At 37.4% G+C, this 15,862-nt stretch overlaps 1 protein-coding gene across 1 annotated transcript in view; it reads right to left on the reverse strand.

The window, feature by feature from the left end:
- Positions 1-308: 308 nt before the first annotated feature.
- Positions 309-15,862, reverse strand: part of LOC121381233 (kelch-like protein 10) — a 30,366-nt gene continuing 14,812 nt past the window's right edge. Inside the window, exons 5-6 of the mRNA XM_041510453.1 lie at positions 3,027-3,118; positions 309-1,315 (exon numbers count right to left, since the gene is read on the reverse strand). Of these exons, the coding sequence (XP_041366387.1) occupies positions 1,186-1,315; positions 3,027-3,118 (222 nt within the window). The 3' untranslated portion in view covers positions 309-1,185. The remainder of the gene's footprint in view (positions 1,316-3,026; positions 3,119-15,862) is intronic.

The following is a 15,862-nucleotide window of genomic DNA, read 5'->3' on the forward strand; positions in this document are numbered from 1 at the left end:
ATCCCTGTATGTTTGTTTGTTTTTAAACCATATGTGGACATTTAGGGTGCCATGGGCTGGCATCCATAAATCTCAGTTGAGGATTCGCAAATAACTGTGGTCTTCTACCTCATTAACACAGATCTGTAGTTTCTCTAATTAGTATCCATACTAACATAGATTTAAACATCACGTTCACCTGTTGAGGTACCAACAATATGACATATTTGTTATTATATACGCCATTCTCACGCAAGACAGAACAGCATATTCCGTTGACTTTGATATATTCACAGCATAAAAAAACAAACCAATTTTCATTTCCCAGGTCACTGTTAGAAGAATTTATTGTCAACACATTGCGAACATTATATGATTACATATTATGACTAGTCATGACTTGCTAGAATCATTCAAGATTTCCTGCTATATTTGTGGGGTACTGGATTAATTATCGATGCTGCGAATCAGGCCACATGAAAGTAATTGCAAGCTTTTATTCAGGTTGATTTTAACCTGGGACGGAGTGAAATCAGGAATATGATGCCCATTTAAAAATAAATACTAAAATGATCTTAAAAACAGATGAAAACTCTACTATAGTTAAATAAGGGTAATTTTTCAACGCTCCAGTTTATTATTTTATGGAAAGAGAGAGAGAGAGAGAGAGAGAGAGAGAGAGAGAGAGAGAGAGAGAGAGAGAGAGAGAGAGAGAGAGAGAGAGAGAGAGAGAGAGAGAGAGGGGGGGAGGACGAACCCCTAAAAACAAATCCTAAAAGAAATTTAAAAAAAGAGAGATGAAATCCGACAAAAAGCTTAAAAACCACATCCCTGTAAAATTTAACTTTTTTGTTATTTCTTTTTGTTTAAAGTAATATTATTGAAAATTATGAAAATGACACTGATGTTTATTTTATGTTTGGAGATAGTAAATAAAAATGAAGGAAAATTATAATAGGATAACACAACTTGAAGGGAGGGATACTTATGAAAATCTTGCGATTAATTCTGTATGGCCTGTATTATAGCTAAACGGTTTTACAATAACTACATTTTACCATTACCCCCATAATCATGTTAGCCACATGTAAATCATATACGTGTTTGTTTGAAGACTACACCAGACATACGTTGTACTTTGCATGCACTATATTAGAGTATTTCGATTTGGTGTTGTTATTCTGCTGTGACGTAAACTGGGTGATGCTAGTTTCGCTTTCTCTTTGGATCGTCTTTCTCTCTTTCTTTGTGAATGAAATCCTGTACGTTTGGTAAACCTCTTACGACACATGCACTAAGGGCACTTCTGTACAGATTCATATCCGTAGCATCATACCTAAAACAAAATGAAAAGTAATGAAAGTTCAATTTATACACTTAGCAACAAAAGTAATTATTTCATTGTCGACAGAGGAGAGAACGAGACAGAGAAACCACCGAAAAAGCGTTATAGAACATGCGAAATGTAAAAAAGTCAAAGCCGGTTTATCTTAGTAGCGTATGTAGCACGTGCTACGGCTCCCGCGCTTCAGGGGGCCCCGCGGTGATGTGTATATGTATTTATTTTCCCCAAGTAATTGTTCGATTTCTGTGTAACAGTTTATTGTAAACCATGTGAGTAATACTAAAATATATTAACCAAAAAAAAAAAAAAAAAATCCCAACAGGCACTGCGGATGCGGGGGGGGGGGGGGGGGGGGGGGGGGGGGGGGGGGATGTTAATAATTCTGAATTAAAAATATTACTGGTAGTAAATCTTAAGGCAGAGATCAGTTTTACTTGTTGAAGCAGGAAATTGCATTTCAGGACATCTAGTTTTCAAAATGTTACTAGTGAGCATATCTCCGAACCCCCTAGAAACTTTGCTTTGCGCTCCCGATCTCAGTCAGCCACCCCCCCCCCCCCCCCCCCCCCCCTCCATGTCTACTTGCTTCCGCCGTGCATGCCCAAACGAATCAGAGATTGGGTTCACCGAAGTAGTTCGATTCTATTATCCAAGACACCAAATAATGGTAGTTTCAAATGTGCTGAGGTGTCATTTAGAGAATACTCAACGAGCTACGAGGCAATACCGTTTATCTTGCACGAGTGAAAAGGCGAGAAAAGACAACATCAATTTATGAGTGCAAGATACACGGTATTGCCGAGTAGTGAGTTGGGTATTCTATTTGTTACCCATTTTCAATATTTATCATTTTATGGAAGATTTTCAAACGATACTGTTGTTGAAAATAAGTTTGCGGAGTTGACAACAAGAGGCAGCGTTGCGTCATAGCTGTGACGTACCTATCGCTGATGACGTAAGTTAGTTGTTGACTGACTTCCACCATGGAAACTATTCTTACACACAATTAACCGCCTATAGTGAAGCACTGTTCATGACGTCAAAACGTATCTAGGGGAAGAAATGTGTGGGGATTTTTTTGTTGTTGTTTTGTTTTCTTTCCCAACTTCTCTCTGCCCATATGGGTAATAATTAACAAATATTGATTGCTTTTCGACGGTGTAGTGGTCAGACATTGTCTTTAAGGCTAGTAGGTACCGGGTTCGCACCCTGACTCAGTTTTAACGACTGTTGGAGATTTAAAGCCACTGTGTACGATTTCTCACTCACTAACGACTAACGATTAACTATTAACCTCTCGCTCGGAAAGACACCGCAGATAATAGAGGGGTGTGTTCAGAACAGCGTGCTTGAACCTTAATTGAAAATAGACCCAGAACTCAAGTTTAATGAATGAATGAACGAGTTAGGCCATATCAAAGTAATTGCAAGATTTTATTCAGTTTTGTTTTTTCAACCCCTGGGACGGAGTAAAATCAGGTATATAATACCCATTTAAAAATAAATGCTAAAATGTTCTTAATAGGAAATAAACCCAAGATAGTTCAGCTGTTAAGCTGTGTTCAAAACAGCGTGCTTGAACCTTAATTGAATATATACGCGAAACTCAAGTTGAATGAATGGACAGCATCTTAACTGGTTGATGTGTCTCTCAACGACGCCACCTATCGTTGATGGTCGTACTAGTTCTAGTCTTACATACCATTCTTCTGATGTTCCGTCATAGCATTCTACGTTGAAAATGGTCGTGACGCCGTTAAAACCTCCTATAGCGAAGATCATGTCGTCCATAAACTGTTAAGAAAATACAAACACGTCAACCATGAACTGCATATAAAGCTACATAATAGTATTTGCCTATGCGTATGCGTAAACGTGTATGGTTGTAGACCGTTATCATATGTGCACAAAAACAATATAATATAGAAATATAGAAACGCAAAACAAGATTTTGTTTACACTGGAAAGGTGTATTTAATGGATGAACGGAAAACAAAATGTTCACATGTTACACACATAGTTGCAGATGACAATTGTCGATGACGTGACATTTAAAAAGTTAAAAGTTTAAGGTCATAACGGTATGAAATCAATATATTGTGTGCCCACCATGGGAGTCCAGAACTGCCTGACTTCTCCTTGCCATGGAAGCAATAAGATTTACGAATTACACCTTGTGCAATGGTGACCCACTCTGTCTATAGTGCCAGTTGTGGAAGATTATGTGGCTGTAGTTGATGCTGTCTCAGTCGTCTATCCAACTCATCCCATAAATGTTCTATGGGGTTCAAATCCGAAGACTAGAAGGCCAGGGCAGGACCTGAATGTTGCTGTTGTTAGTCTAGTTGTATGTGGTCTTGCATTGTCTTGGAATACAATGTTGGTGTTATTCATAATTGGAACAACGTGTGGCTGCAGAATTCCATCGCGATATCTCTTTGCCGTTAAGTTGCCTTGGATGTGAACCAGATTGGTCCGACCAGTGTGTGAAATTGCTGCCAAAAATAATCACACTACCACCACTGAATCTATCCACTTCCTGCATGCAATCTATTGCATAACGTTCACGACAACGTCTGTACACTCAACATCTTCCATCAGCGCGATGAAGCAAAAAACGAGACTCGTAACTAAACTATAAACTTCTCCATCTCCATCGCAGTTGAGGCCATACTCTGCGTACTGATGTCGTAGTCGGCGATGTTGTCGAGTCAAACTGACACCTCTTACTCTGGCTCGAATACCTGCCTCACGTGGTCGGTTCCGCACCGTCTGAGCCGATATACGCAAACCTGGTGTTGCCGAAGCAGTTGAGGTTGCCGTGGTGGTCCATTGGCGTAGATGAATTACCCGTATGTAGCAGTTCTGGGCCACACTGGTCACACGTGGTCTACCTGATCTGGGAAGGTCACATGTTGTCTGATGTTGCTGGAACTGATACCACAATCTCGACATGGTGCTTGGGGATACATGGAACGTCCTGGCTATGGCAGACTTGCTTGTAAACGACCAATGGCGTTGTTCCATTGTGCTTCACTAAATCGAAGCATGTGTTTCATGTTGTGGAGTAACCAAAATAATGAGGAGAAGTAATCGAAAACCCTGCATTTCTATAGCGCACGACGTGCACGTGCACGTGCACAGATTACGTGGTTTGCACATGGGAGCGGTTTTTTGTGTTTGTTTTTTTAAATTTTATTTTACATTAGCATGATAGCGGTCTGTATTTCATGGTGGCTGCGCTTTGTAGACTGTAACAAAGGCAATATGTCGCCGAATGGCATTATATTAATGATTTGTACATCGTTGTGTGTAAAATTGTCACATTTATGAATAAAATGAAGCATTTTGAGTTTCGTTTTTGGGAGAGTTTGTCTCCATGCGAGCATAATATGTATGCATTGTCTCCATTTGTAAAGGATTTGGGCGCAAATTCCATTTGTCCATAATGCGTATAAGCCGCAGTGCGTAATCCGTAGAAACAGGCTGCCTTTTGCCCGAATTAAACGAAAATGGCCGAATCTGGGGCCTATTTCACAAAACAACTAGCAGTTATACCAGGCAGACATTTACAAGTGTTTGGCATCTCTCTCACGAAGAAATTTACATCATTACAGAAGATGGAGCATTTTAAGGGCAAAAGAAAATGAAATACGTGTACTTTTAACTATATTAGTTGTACTATAATAGTAATACAAATTGTGGTTTAGGTCTCACTACACAGATCACTTCCGGGTGAGAGTTCATTGATCACGGTCCACTATAGTTCCTAATTGTGACACATGTTATGGTTCACATATTCACTTCTAGGAAATGGTGAAGAATACAAACAATATGTATGTTTAATGGTAAGCCTCCTGGTTGTATTTTGCCCATGTTATTTTGAAATATTGTGCATCGACCTTTTGGAACATGGGTATATAGTGCAAGTGACAGCCGGAGTGAATCGGTTAATGAACCACCTGTTCGGACCGGTACTACAGCCAGATGCGGTCATATAGCAAAAAACTGAGACGGAAATGTTCTCAATTTTGGAGTGAAAATAAATGCTTATATAATATATGTTCGAAATGGTGTATGTTGTTAGTGCCAACGAGAACCCGTTCTATTGGCAATCTTCGTTTGAAGTTGGGCAATTTAACATGGGTTTCAATGGCAGATGACATCTGTGTAGTGAGACCTTAGTTGTAGATTTACGTTTACGTGCAAAACTAGGCTTACGATGTTTTGTGAAACTGGGCCCTGCATAACAACATTTATTTATATTGGTATTACTACCAAACATCTATATAGGGTTGAAAACGAACCACTACGCATTTTTACATGAATTACAACTAATTTTGAGGGTAGAATGATGGAAATACATGGTAAGGTTAGCACATTTCCCCCGAATATCTGTATAATTTTTGCCCGAATTTGAGGTTTTGCTCCAGCACTGGGGAGTGCTTGCGTCGCAGGATCGAACCATTTCGGTGGATCCATTTAGCTCATTGGATTTTTCTCGTTTCAACCAGTGCACAACAACTATTCAAAGGCCGTGGTACGTGGTGTCCTGTCTGTGAGAAAGTTGATATAAAAGATCCTTGCTGTTAATGGAAAAATGTAGCGGGTTTCCTCTGATGACTACGAGTCAGAATTACCAAATGTTCGACATCCAATAGCCGATGATTAATTAATCAATGTGTTCTAGTGGTGTTTTTAAACAAAGAAAAAAACGTTAACTTTATAGTGTACGTAATCTACTTGCCAATAATAAAGGAAAACAATATAAAATCTTAAAAGTGTGTAACAGAAGTCGTATCACACAAGACGAGTACAAATCTTTCGTTAGTATATTCAAAAACCATATCTCTGCACAAGACTAATTGTAAAAGAAGTTATGAAAAAATCGCGAGTTTAGGAAGGTATGACTTGCCGACATTTGGGTGTTTTGCCTACAAAGAAGAGCTGATTTTCACCACGATATATTGCTCCAACTCAGTCTGTAGGAGGACTGTGTTTACTTTATAGCGCACACCAGGGCTGAGTTCAGCCAGACCGAGCCGAAAATAGTCCGCTAAACGGGTCAGGTCAGGTCATAGGGTTTAACATGCACATTCGGAACAAGCTGTTGTTGCGCACGCCTGTCATGGCCCAGCGACCTTTGCAGGCTCCTCCATCGAGGACAGGATTAGACTGCTTTATGCGCTTCATGCTTTATGGCCACGTCGGGAACGAATCAAATAGTTCACGAACGTTAGCGAAACATTAGGTGGCTGAACTTGGGGGCTGTATCGGCGCTAAAAAACAACAACTCTCCACTGCTTCCTAAAACAAAAATATGCCTGAATGCGTTCACGTATATGCACCAGAAGGAAGGGACGTTTTTTTATTATTATTATTTATTATTATTTTTTATTTTTTTATTTTATAGAAATGTTGTTCAAATTATTTGAAGGGCGCATTACCTGTAAAAGGATTGTTTTCACGCATACGCACACGCACACTTAAAACATTATAATAGAATTAGATGACAATCGAGCTAGTAACATATTTATAACATGTGAATAATGAAGCCTAATTTTGTTAGTACATCAGGTACATAATTTGTTTTTATATTGATTCACCGGCCTCAATGGTGTCATGGTTAAGCCATCGGACATAAGGCTGGTAAGGTAGCTAAATTTGTGGGTGGTATTAAATGGGATAAATACTACACACAATAGACAAAAATAATAATGTGATTTTTGTTTAGGTGATACAACATTTTGTAGTTATTAATGATGGCTTAATTGCATCTGTATTTAGTACATTGGTACAATAATATTAACTACGGCCATGAATGTACTTTTTCATCAAAAATCCAATTTTAAGAATAATAATTTTGTTGCTCCCCCCCCACCAAAAAAAAAAAAAAAAAAAAAAAAAAGGTTATTAAATTAAAAAGAAGCAAAAAAAAAAAAAAAAAAAAAAAAAAAAAAAGGAATAATTTTGTATGATTTTTTTTAAAATTAATGTCAAAAATTATATCATATCCAGCACTTGCCTTAAAAATATGACTTTTGCGTTAAAAATGCCGTACAATTAAATTAGCGCCACGCCCTTTCAAAATCCTAGCTAGAGCTTTGTACATGTAATAGTAGAATAGGAACGTGTTAACCTTGAGTCCGCTTTTTATTTTTAGCTACTAGAAATATTAGAACCACCAAAAAGGCGTAGGATGAGCGAATATTAAACACGAAATGGGACACAGGTAACCAAATACTGTACAAATGATAAATACATAAGCTGTAAATGTTATCACCTAGGAATCAAATCAGTATTATTTATAGTAGGCCGGCGATAGGGTTAATTAGCTGCCGTGTATCTTTTATAATAGGTATCATAGACGAATATGATTTATGTCACATATTCCCACGCACACAAGTAAATGCGACACGGTTAAAACATGCTGTAAACAAATACTTTGTGATTAATATTTACAGAAATATGGAATAGCGAAAACATTTCATCATCTAAAGGTATTAACTATCGAATTTTCAAGCATGAATTTAAATTAGACATTATTTGGTGACATTATCATCATGGGAATACCAGTTATATGTAAAATAAATTAAATTTAGAACTGGTAATGCCAAACATCCTATAGTAATTGGTAAAGGTAAATATGTCACTTATGCAATACTGATGTTGGTGATGAGTTTCGTTATATTTTTAATTGTACATCTTTATCTGTTGAAAGAAATGGATTATTATCTACCTACTATACAACTGGATCAAGTGCAATTACTTTTCACCACAGTCGTCTGCAACTAAAAAGTCACTTTGTATACATTATGCAGATACATGTATTTATTTTCCCCCCATATTACACTCAATAGTCTTGAAAAAAAAGAGTTATAGTCTTGTTATTTCTTGTTGGGTGAGTGATAGAAAATACACTAACTAATCCAATTAATGCAAAATTCTTATCATGCACGTGCGAAAATTGAAACGTTCATCTTGCATCTTTAGCCACGCTTGTAACTAAATGTTTTATTAAACAACGTTGGAAATAAATCAGTTTTAAGATTACAAGTAACATTCAGTCGTTGTATAGTAGTTTGACTGAATACTACAACACACAGAACCAGCACTACAACAATAATATACGCACACGTGAGGAAATCTGACAAATATACTAATTATATGTAACGTTGACTGTTTTCCATAAAAAGAACTTCCTGGTCGACGCCCACGCCAGATTTACACATATGTCCATAATTTGTAATATCAACAATTGTGTGGGTCTGGATTTAACGTATGTCCTTTTTTCTGAATTGAGTCTTTTAACCATGATAAAGATTAAAGAATGTCCCTTTCAATCTGAATTGAGTCTTTTAACAATGAGAGAGAATATCCTTTTTCTGAATTGAGTCGTTTAACAATGAGAGAGAGAGAGAGAGAGAGAGAGAGAGAGGGGGGGGGGGGGGTGGAGGGGAGAGAGAGGGGGGATACAGGGAGGGCAATATAAGAATCCTGACACTCGTTTCGTAAAATCAGTACGACACACAAGCTCATATAATTCTCTCTCTCTCTCTCTCTCTCTCTCTCTCTCTCTCTCTCTCTCTCTCTCTCTCTCTCTCTCTCTCTCTCTCTCCACGTATGTGTGTGTCCCGTTCGTATATGGGTAGTATAAAACTTCGACGGTATACTATATTCTGTATATAAAATGAATCCATCATGAACGGCATAAAAGCAATTGGAACAATTTTGGGTCCACCACGTATATCTCATAAAGAAAAACATTGATAACAATGTTCTGTTTTTGCTAGACTAAAAAGCAAAATCGTCGAAGCCAGGTCAGAATATCAAAAAGCACTGACCATAGCTAGTAGAATTCTATTTCACTAACAACAGATTGGTACTGCTTTAAGCCATTAAATACATAAACTTATTAACACCATTTATAAATTCGTGGTTAAATTATAGAAAATAAAAAATCCTGAATCAGTTTTTTTCAAAATATTTTTACCTTAGTATTCCTTTTTGTCTATTTTATTGCCTATCTTTCTACATGTCGGTCTGTATAACCTGATGCATTTTATATGAGGGGGAAACGATATAGCGTGATTGAAAACAGATCTAAATGAACGCAATGGCCTATTGTTCCTCGATAAGAATGACAGGCTTTGAATGCTCGCTGCTACCAATACTCAGAGAATGTATAAAACACAAGTTTTCACGATTGTTATATTTCGTGTGGTCTGTACTGTGTTGTGGTCTGAGAAGAAACGTGACAGCTGAACGCCAGAGACGACATGTGTTATGTGTTACCGTATTTACCATGCTAACCACACCAAGGCCACCCAAATAGTAATGTAAAAAGATAAAATATGTCTATATTTCTGTCTTCAGATGTGTACTTAAAGGTGCACAACCATAGTTTGAGGTGCCATATTTCTCTATTTTTATATTTTAGTGATAACCATAGAAGAATCGGGAATATAGAAATTGTAACGTTTTTGCGTTCAGGGTAACTTGTGGTAGCAAATGTTATGAAATCTGGCAAGCTGACTCGCGGCAACTATACTACTCAAAAGAATTTAAGGGTCAGACGATATTTTCGACATTATTTTTTGAATGTCAATTATATTAGCTAGACCATAATGTCACGCATGGTATTGTTCCATTTTGACGAAAGTGGGTCTAAGCAACCCATAAATGAATTAAAATCCACTGTCATTGACACTGTCGACTAGTTCTAATGGCGAAAACATGCTTACATTTGCACGTAAATTAGGGCGAAAGCGAAAGGTCTGCTAAGTGCCCATAACTTGCTTTTTCACAAAGCGCTTCATTTGCACGCTTTGCACGTGTATTCCATGTTCCCAATGCTGAATTTCCGTATAATTGGAGCTTGCGTTCGTGTACGGTGCACACTCCAAATTCGACAATGGTACGACGTCAACTGACTATCGAAGATCGAGGAAGGGCTATTGCTTGGCTTCAGGATGGCAATACGCAAAGAAATGTTGCTCTGAGACTTGGTGTCAGTCAGTGTCGTTGGCCGACTGTTGCAACGGTACCAAGCAACGAATTCTGTTCGAAATCGTCCACGTTCGGGAAGACCCCGAAGCACTACAAATAGAGAGGACCGCTACATTACCAATATGGCTCTACGTCAACGCACAACCACTGCACGCCGATTACGTGACAATCTACGGACTGCGACTGGAACTCGAGTGTCTGATCAAACCATACGCAATCGTCTGAGAGCCAATAATCTACGCTGCCGTCGCCAGGCTGTTCGACCACCACTCCTACCACGTCACAGAACGGCCAGACGTCACTGGTGCACGCTTCATCTGCGGTGGCAACGTGTTCAGTGGGGTCGAGTGGTTTAATCTCCAGTTCAACGACGGTCGGGTTCGTGTCTACAGACGTCCTGGGGAGCGCTTCGCTGACGTTAACGTTAGACAACGTCACCGGTTCGGTGGTGGCAGCGTCATGGTGTGGGGAGGCATCTCTATCCACCACAGGACCCCCCTCTATGTGGTGGATGGCAATCTGAATGGAATCCGCTATCTGAATGAGATTATCCGGCCGTTGGTTCTCCCAGGCCTTCAGCAGATTGGCGGCGGGGCAGTTCTGCAGGATGACAATGCCAGACCCCACCGCGCCAGGGTGGTAACGGACTTTCTCAGACAACAAGGTATCGCCAGGATGGATTGGCCAGCATATTCGCCTGACTTGGCCCCAATAGAGTCGCCTGGGACGAATTAGGCAGGAGAGTTCGGGATAACCATGCCCCTCCGGCCAACCTTCATGATCTGGGTCAACTTCTTATGGCAGAGTGGCAGGCCATTCCCCAAGAGTTCTTCAGACGTCTGATCAACAGCATGAGGCAACGATGTGTCGAGTGTATTCGCGCCAGGGGTCGATTCACACACTATTAAACGAATGTTCTAATGTGTAAAATCCATGTTTGACAACCTTCAACTTTGACAGCATGTCATGTGACTTTCTTGTATACAGTGACGTTTATTTGTGGGTTTTTGTAAATATGGAACAATAAATTAAATTTTTGGTGTAGTTTACATCATCAATCTAATACACTCTGAAACTTATTTGGTTATAAATTTTTGACCCTTAAATTCTTTTGAGTAGTATAGATGGTTCGCCAGAGAGAGGTGTTGCACAAACACAGCAAACTTACTGGCAACATAGCCTGACATAACGTCACGAAGCGTTTACCTCAAATGAACGCGCCCAACTCCGTCTGTCGTTCGCTAAAGATTCTCCAATAATAATGTTTTAAACATTTATGATAATGTGGTTTTTTCCCTACTAAAATAAAATTACTTGGTCGTAGTTTTTATTGGCATATAGTTTAAGGTATAATGTTTGCATTAGTAAAGGAGACAAAGTAAAGTTTGTTTTATTTAACGACGCCATTAGAGCACATTGATTATTTTTATCTTATCATCGGCTATTGGACGTCAAACATATGGTCATTCTGACACTGTTTTTTTTTTAGAGGAAACCCGATGTCGCCACATAGTCTACTCTTTTACGACAGGCAGCAAGGGATATTTTATTTGCGCTTCCCACAGGCAGGAATGCACAAACCATGGCCTTTGTTGAACCAGTTATGGATCACTGGTCGGTGCAAGTGGTTTACACCTACCCACTGAGCCTTGCGGAGCACTCACTCAGGGTTTGGAGTCGGTATCTGGATTAAAAATCCCATACCTCGACTGGGATCCGAACCCAGTACCTACCAGCCTGTAGACCAATGGCCTAACCACGACGCCACCGAGGCCGTAAAGGAGACAACTGTCCTCAGTTGTCAAATTGAGCATGGACACGTATGTCAAATTGAGCATGTACCACGAAAACAATATATTAAGGTTTTTTCTTCTTCTTTTTTATTATTAAAACAAGAATTATATATTCGTTTACTTCACACACAAAAAAAAAAAAAAAAAAAAAAAAAGAAAGAAAGAAAAAAAACACAAAAACAACCTAATTAAAAAAATAAATAAACAAAAACCAGAAAAAAACCCACACACACCCACCCCCCAAAAACCCCAAACAAAACCCAAACAAACAAAAGAAACAACAACTAAAACCCCAAATAAAACAACAAAACAAAACACCAAAAACGTAACAGTGCCATGTTCCTAATAAATATCATGCGTTAGCCGTAGACTTTAATTGGCTTCTATCTTCAGTGAATTACATAAAAATACACTGTTCTCTATAAATGTACAAGCGACAGAGTCCCGTTTTTTTTTTTTTAGCTCTAACTATACAATATTATACTATTAGTAATTGATGGCTACGATATAATATGTGTGTTGCATCAAGGAAACCAATTTCAATTATAAGAATTGGTTATAAGTATTTTAAACAAACAAACAAACAAACAAACAAAAAATCAAACAAACAAACAAAAATAACAAAATAACAACACCCCCTAAAAACAAAACCCACCCAAACGCACAAATTACCCCCCCCCCCCCCAAAAAAAAAACCAACAAACAACAACACACACACACCGAAAATAAAATAGAACCAGCAAAAAAATTAAAATAATAATAATAATAAAAAAATCCGATCACTTGCCATAAAAAATAATTAAATTTAGTTGTATAATTCAGTTTGTTTGAGTAGACTATATTAACACGTGTTGCGGAAGGAATGCAAACGTTTATATAAGCATTATCATTATTTCGTTTAAGTTTTTGGGGGTATGTACGAAAAAACAACAACAAAAAACAACAACAACAAAAAAACAAAAAAATACAAGAACAAAAAGAAGAAAAAAAACTCACAAACAAAACAAACAACAAACAAATAAAAATAAAACCCCAAACAAACCAAAAGAAAACAACGCAACATTTCCCTCCCTCCATATACACCTTTTGTACATTTGATTAATACGCCCAGTCCTCGTCCCCACCCCGAAATGCACTGTCGTACATCGATCTTCCAAGTATTATATTTTACACCAATAATTTTGAGAAATAAGAAAAGTTAAATTTACATGTTAAATGTTTTAAACAAATAAATGTTGTCATGTGACTTGGGTTTAAAAGTCTATCTTCTAGAGTGTAGAAATATCTGGCTTTATTTTTAGAACTCGCTGTCAGCAAAGCCCCTCTTCACCCCTCCTTACACTCTTCGTACGTAATGGTCGAATCCCCCAGCCTCTGGGCGAACGTACTTTATGGATGACCCCTACCCCACCACCCCACTCCGCTGTAACAAGTATGTGACGCTAATAATAATAGTTGGAAAACATGACGTCATAATATTGCATGTTTTTAATCCATTTCCAAATGTTGAATGTTTACATGCAATAAAGTTTATCGTTATCTTTTATCTTTAATTGCGACACAAGAAGTTTATTTTGTTTAACGACACCACTAGAGCACATTGATTAATTAATCATCGGCTATTGGATGTCAAACATTTTGTATTTCTGACTCGTAGTCATCAGAGAAACTCCGCTACATATGTCTTAATGCAGCAAGGGATCTTTTATATGCATTTTCCCACAGACAGGGAAGCACATACCACGCCCAATCAGTCGAATGGATCCACCGAGGTGGTTCGATCCTGCGACGCAAGCACCCCAAGCGAGCACTCCACCGACTAAGCTAAATCCGGCCCCAATTGTGACAACGTCAGATTTGGTGAGTATTTCAGAATAAATGTAATTCGACTTACGGTACATCATAAACCGAAAGGTTCACTCCGCGATAAAAAAAAAAAATAAATAATAATAATAATAATAATAAAAAAAAAAAAAAAAAAAAAAATAATAATAATAATAATAATAATAATAAAAAAAAAAAAATAAAAAAAAAAAAAAAAATAATAATAATAATAATAATAAATAATAAATAAATAATTTTTAAAAATTCGTTTTGTTTTTTCATTTAAATTTTCGTAAAATTTTCAACATTTTGTAATTGGAAGAATTTATCTGTGGAATAATTTGAAAGCAGAAATTTAGTTTCAGAATGAATTTTATCCTTTAGACTTTGTTTTTTCATTTATTTATTTATTTATTATTCAGGAAGGGTGGTGGTGCAACGTTTAATTAGGGCACCCACAGTATTCTAAAGTGCATTAACAGGTATTATATATTTAATAATATTAATTAAGGGCCAGTAGATATTTTTGGCAGTTTTCTTTAATCTACATGTTTTAAAACACACACATACACACACCAATCAAAAACAAAACAAACATTAAATAGAAAATAAAATAACCCCCACTATCAAAAAGATTCTGCCGCGTTGTACAACAGCAACAGCAACACTATCGTCTAAAATTATTGCGTGTATTATGGGTCAGATTTTACTGAAACAATGTTTACAAGTCATCTGTGACGAAAACTTTCTAAAATATTTCGACTAGCAAAGAACCTTAATTTTATTTCGAGGCAGTCTTTCCCCCGAAACAGTCGACCAAGATATCACATGTCTTCCATTATCAAAATCTATTGTATTTCTCTGATAAACACCAACTTTTCCGAAAAACATCAGTAGTTAGGTAGTCGTGAAAAGAAAAGAAAAAGAAAAGATGGGGAAAACAATCCAAATAAAGAAAGAAAACACCGCAATTCAAATACAGTGAAACTCCTCTAAACCCGACACCCTAGAGACCAAGTAAAACGTCACGTTTTAAGAGGTATCCGGTTTAGAAAGGTTCTCTCCTGCAGATATATTTAAAAAGAGACCATGAAAAACGTCTGGTTTTGAGGGAATTCCGGTTTACAGAGGGTCCGGTTTTGAGATGTTTCACTATATAAATTAAAAGAAACCATAAATGAGTAACTTTATTTACGGTAATTAAATAAAATTATTATGCAATCCACTTCTGACATTTCGAAGTGTTATCACGTCAATGCTGGTAACGTTTTCGTTGCTTGCATGATAACTTTGGCGTTGCTATGTATTATCAGATCACTAGAAAATGAATTTTGCGCATGACAATGAGCTGTTTGCTCGTTTTTCAAACATTCATAAATGTTGAATTACATAAATAAATTATATAACTTTTACACCTCCTATAACATTAGAATACCTTTTTATATTTTTCAATTATCTTTCCTTCGCTACATTCAGCACGAGTCAGCGTATAATTATAATAAAAATAATAATAATAAAAAAAAGAAAAAGAGAGGAGTAATTAGAGAATACTCAATTCGAGCTACTCGGCAATACCGTTTATCTTGCACAAGTGAATGGCTGTTGTCCTGCCCAAGCCAGATAAACGGTATTGCCGAGTAGCGACTTGAGTGTTCTATTTATTACCCATTTTCAATATTTATCACTTTATGGAAGATTTTCGAAGGATATTGTTGTTGAAAATAAGTTTGCAAATTGAGAAGAAGAGGCAGCGTTGCGTCATATCTGTGACGTACCTATCGCTGATGACGTATGTTAGTTGTTGACATGACTTCCACCATGGAAACTACTCTTACAAAACGCATGCAGTGAAGCATAGTTTATGATGTCAAAACGTATTAATGGAAAGGAATGGGTTTTTTCTTTTCCTAGG

The sequence above is a fragment of the Gigantopelta aegis genome, chromosome 9, assembly GCF_016097555.1.
Source record: "Gigantopelta aegis isolate Gae_Host chromosome 9, Gae_host_genome, whole genome shotgun sequence".
NCBI classification, from domain to species: domain Eukaryota; kingdom Metazoa; phylum Mollusca; class Gastropoda; order Neomphalida; family Peltospiridae; genus Gigantopelta; species Gigantopelta aegis.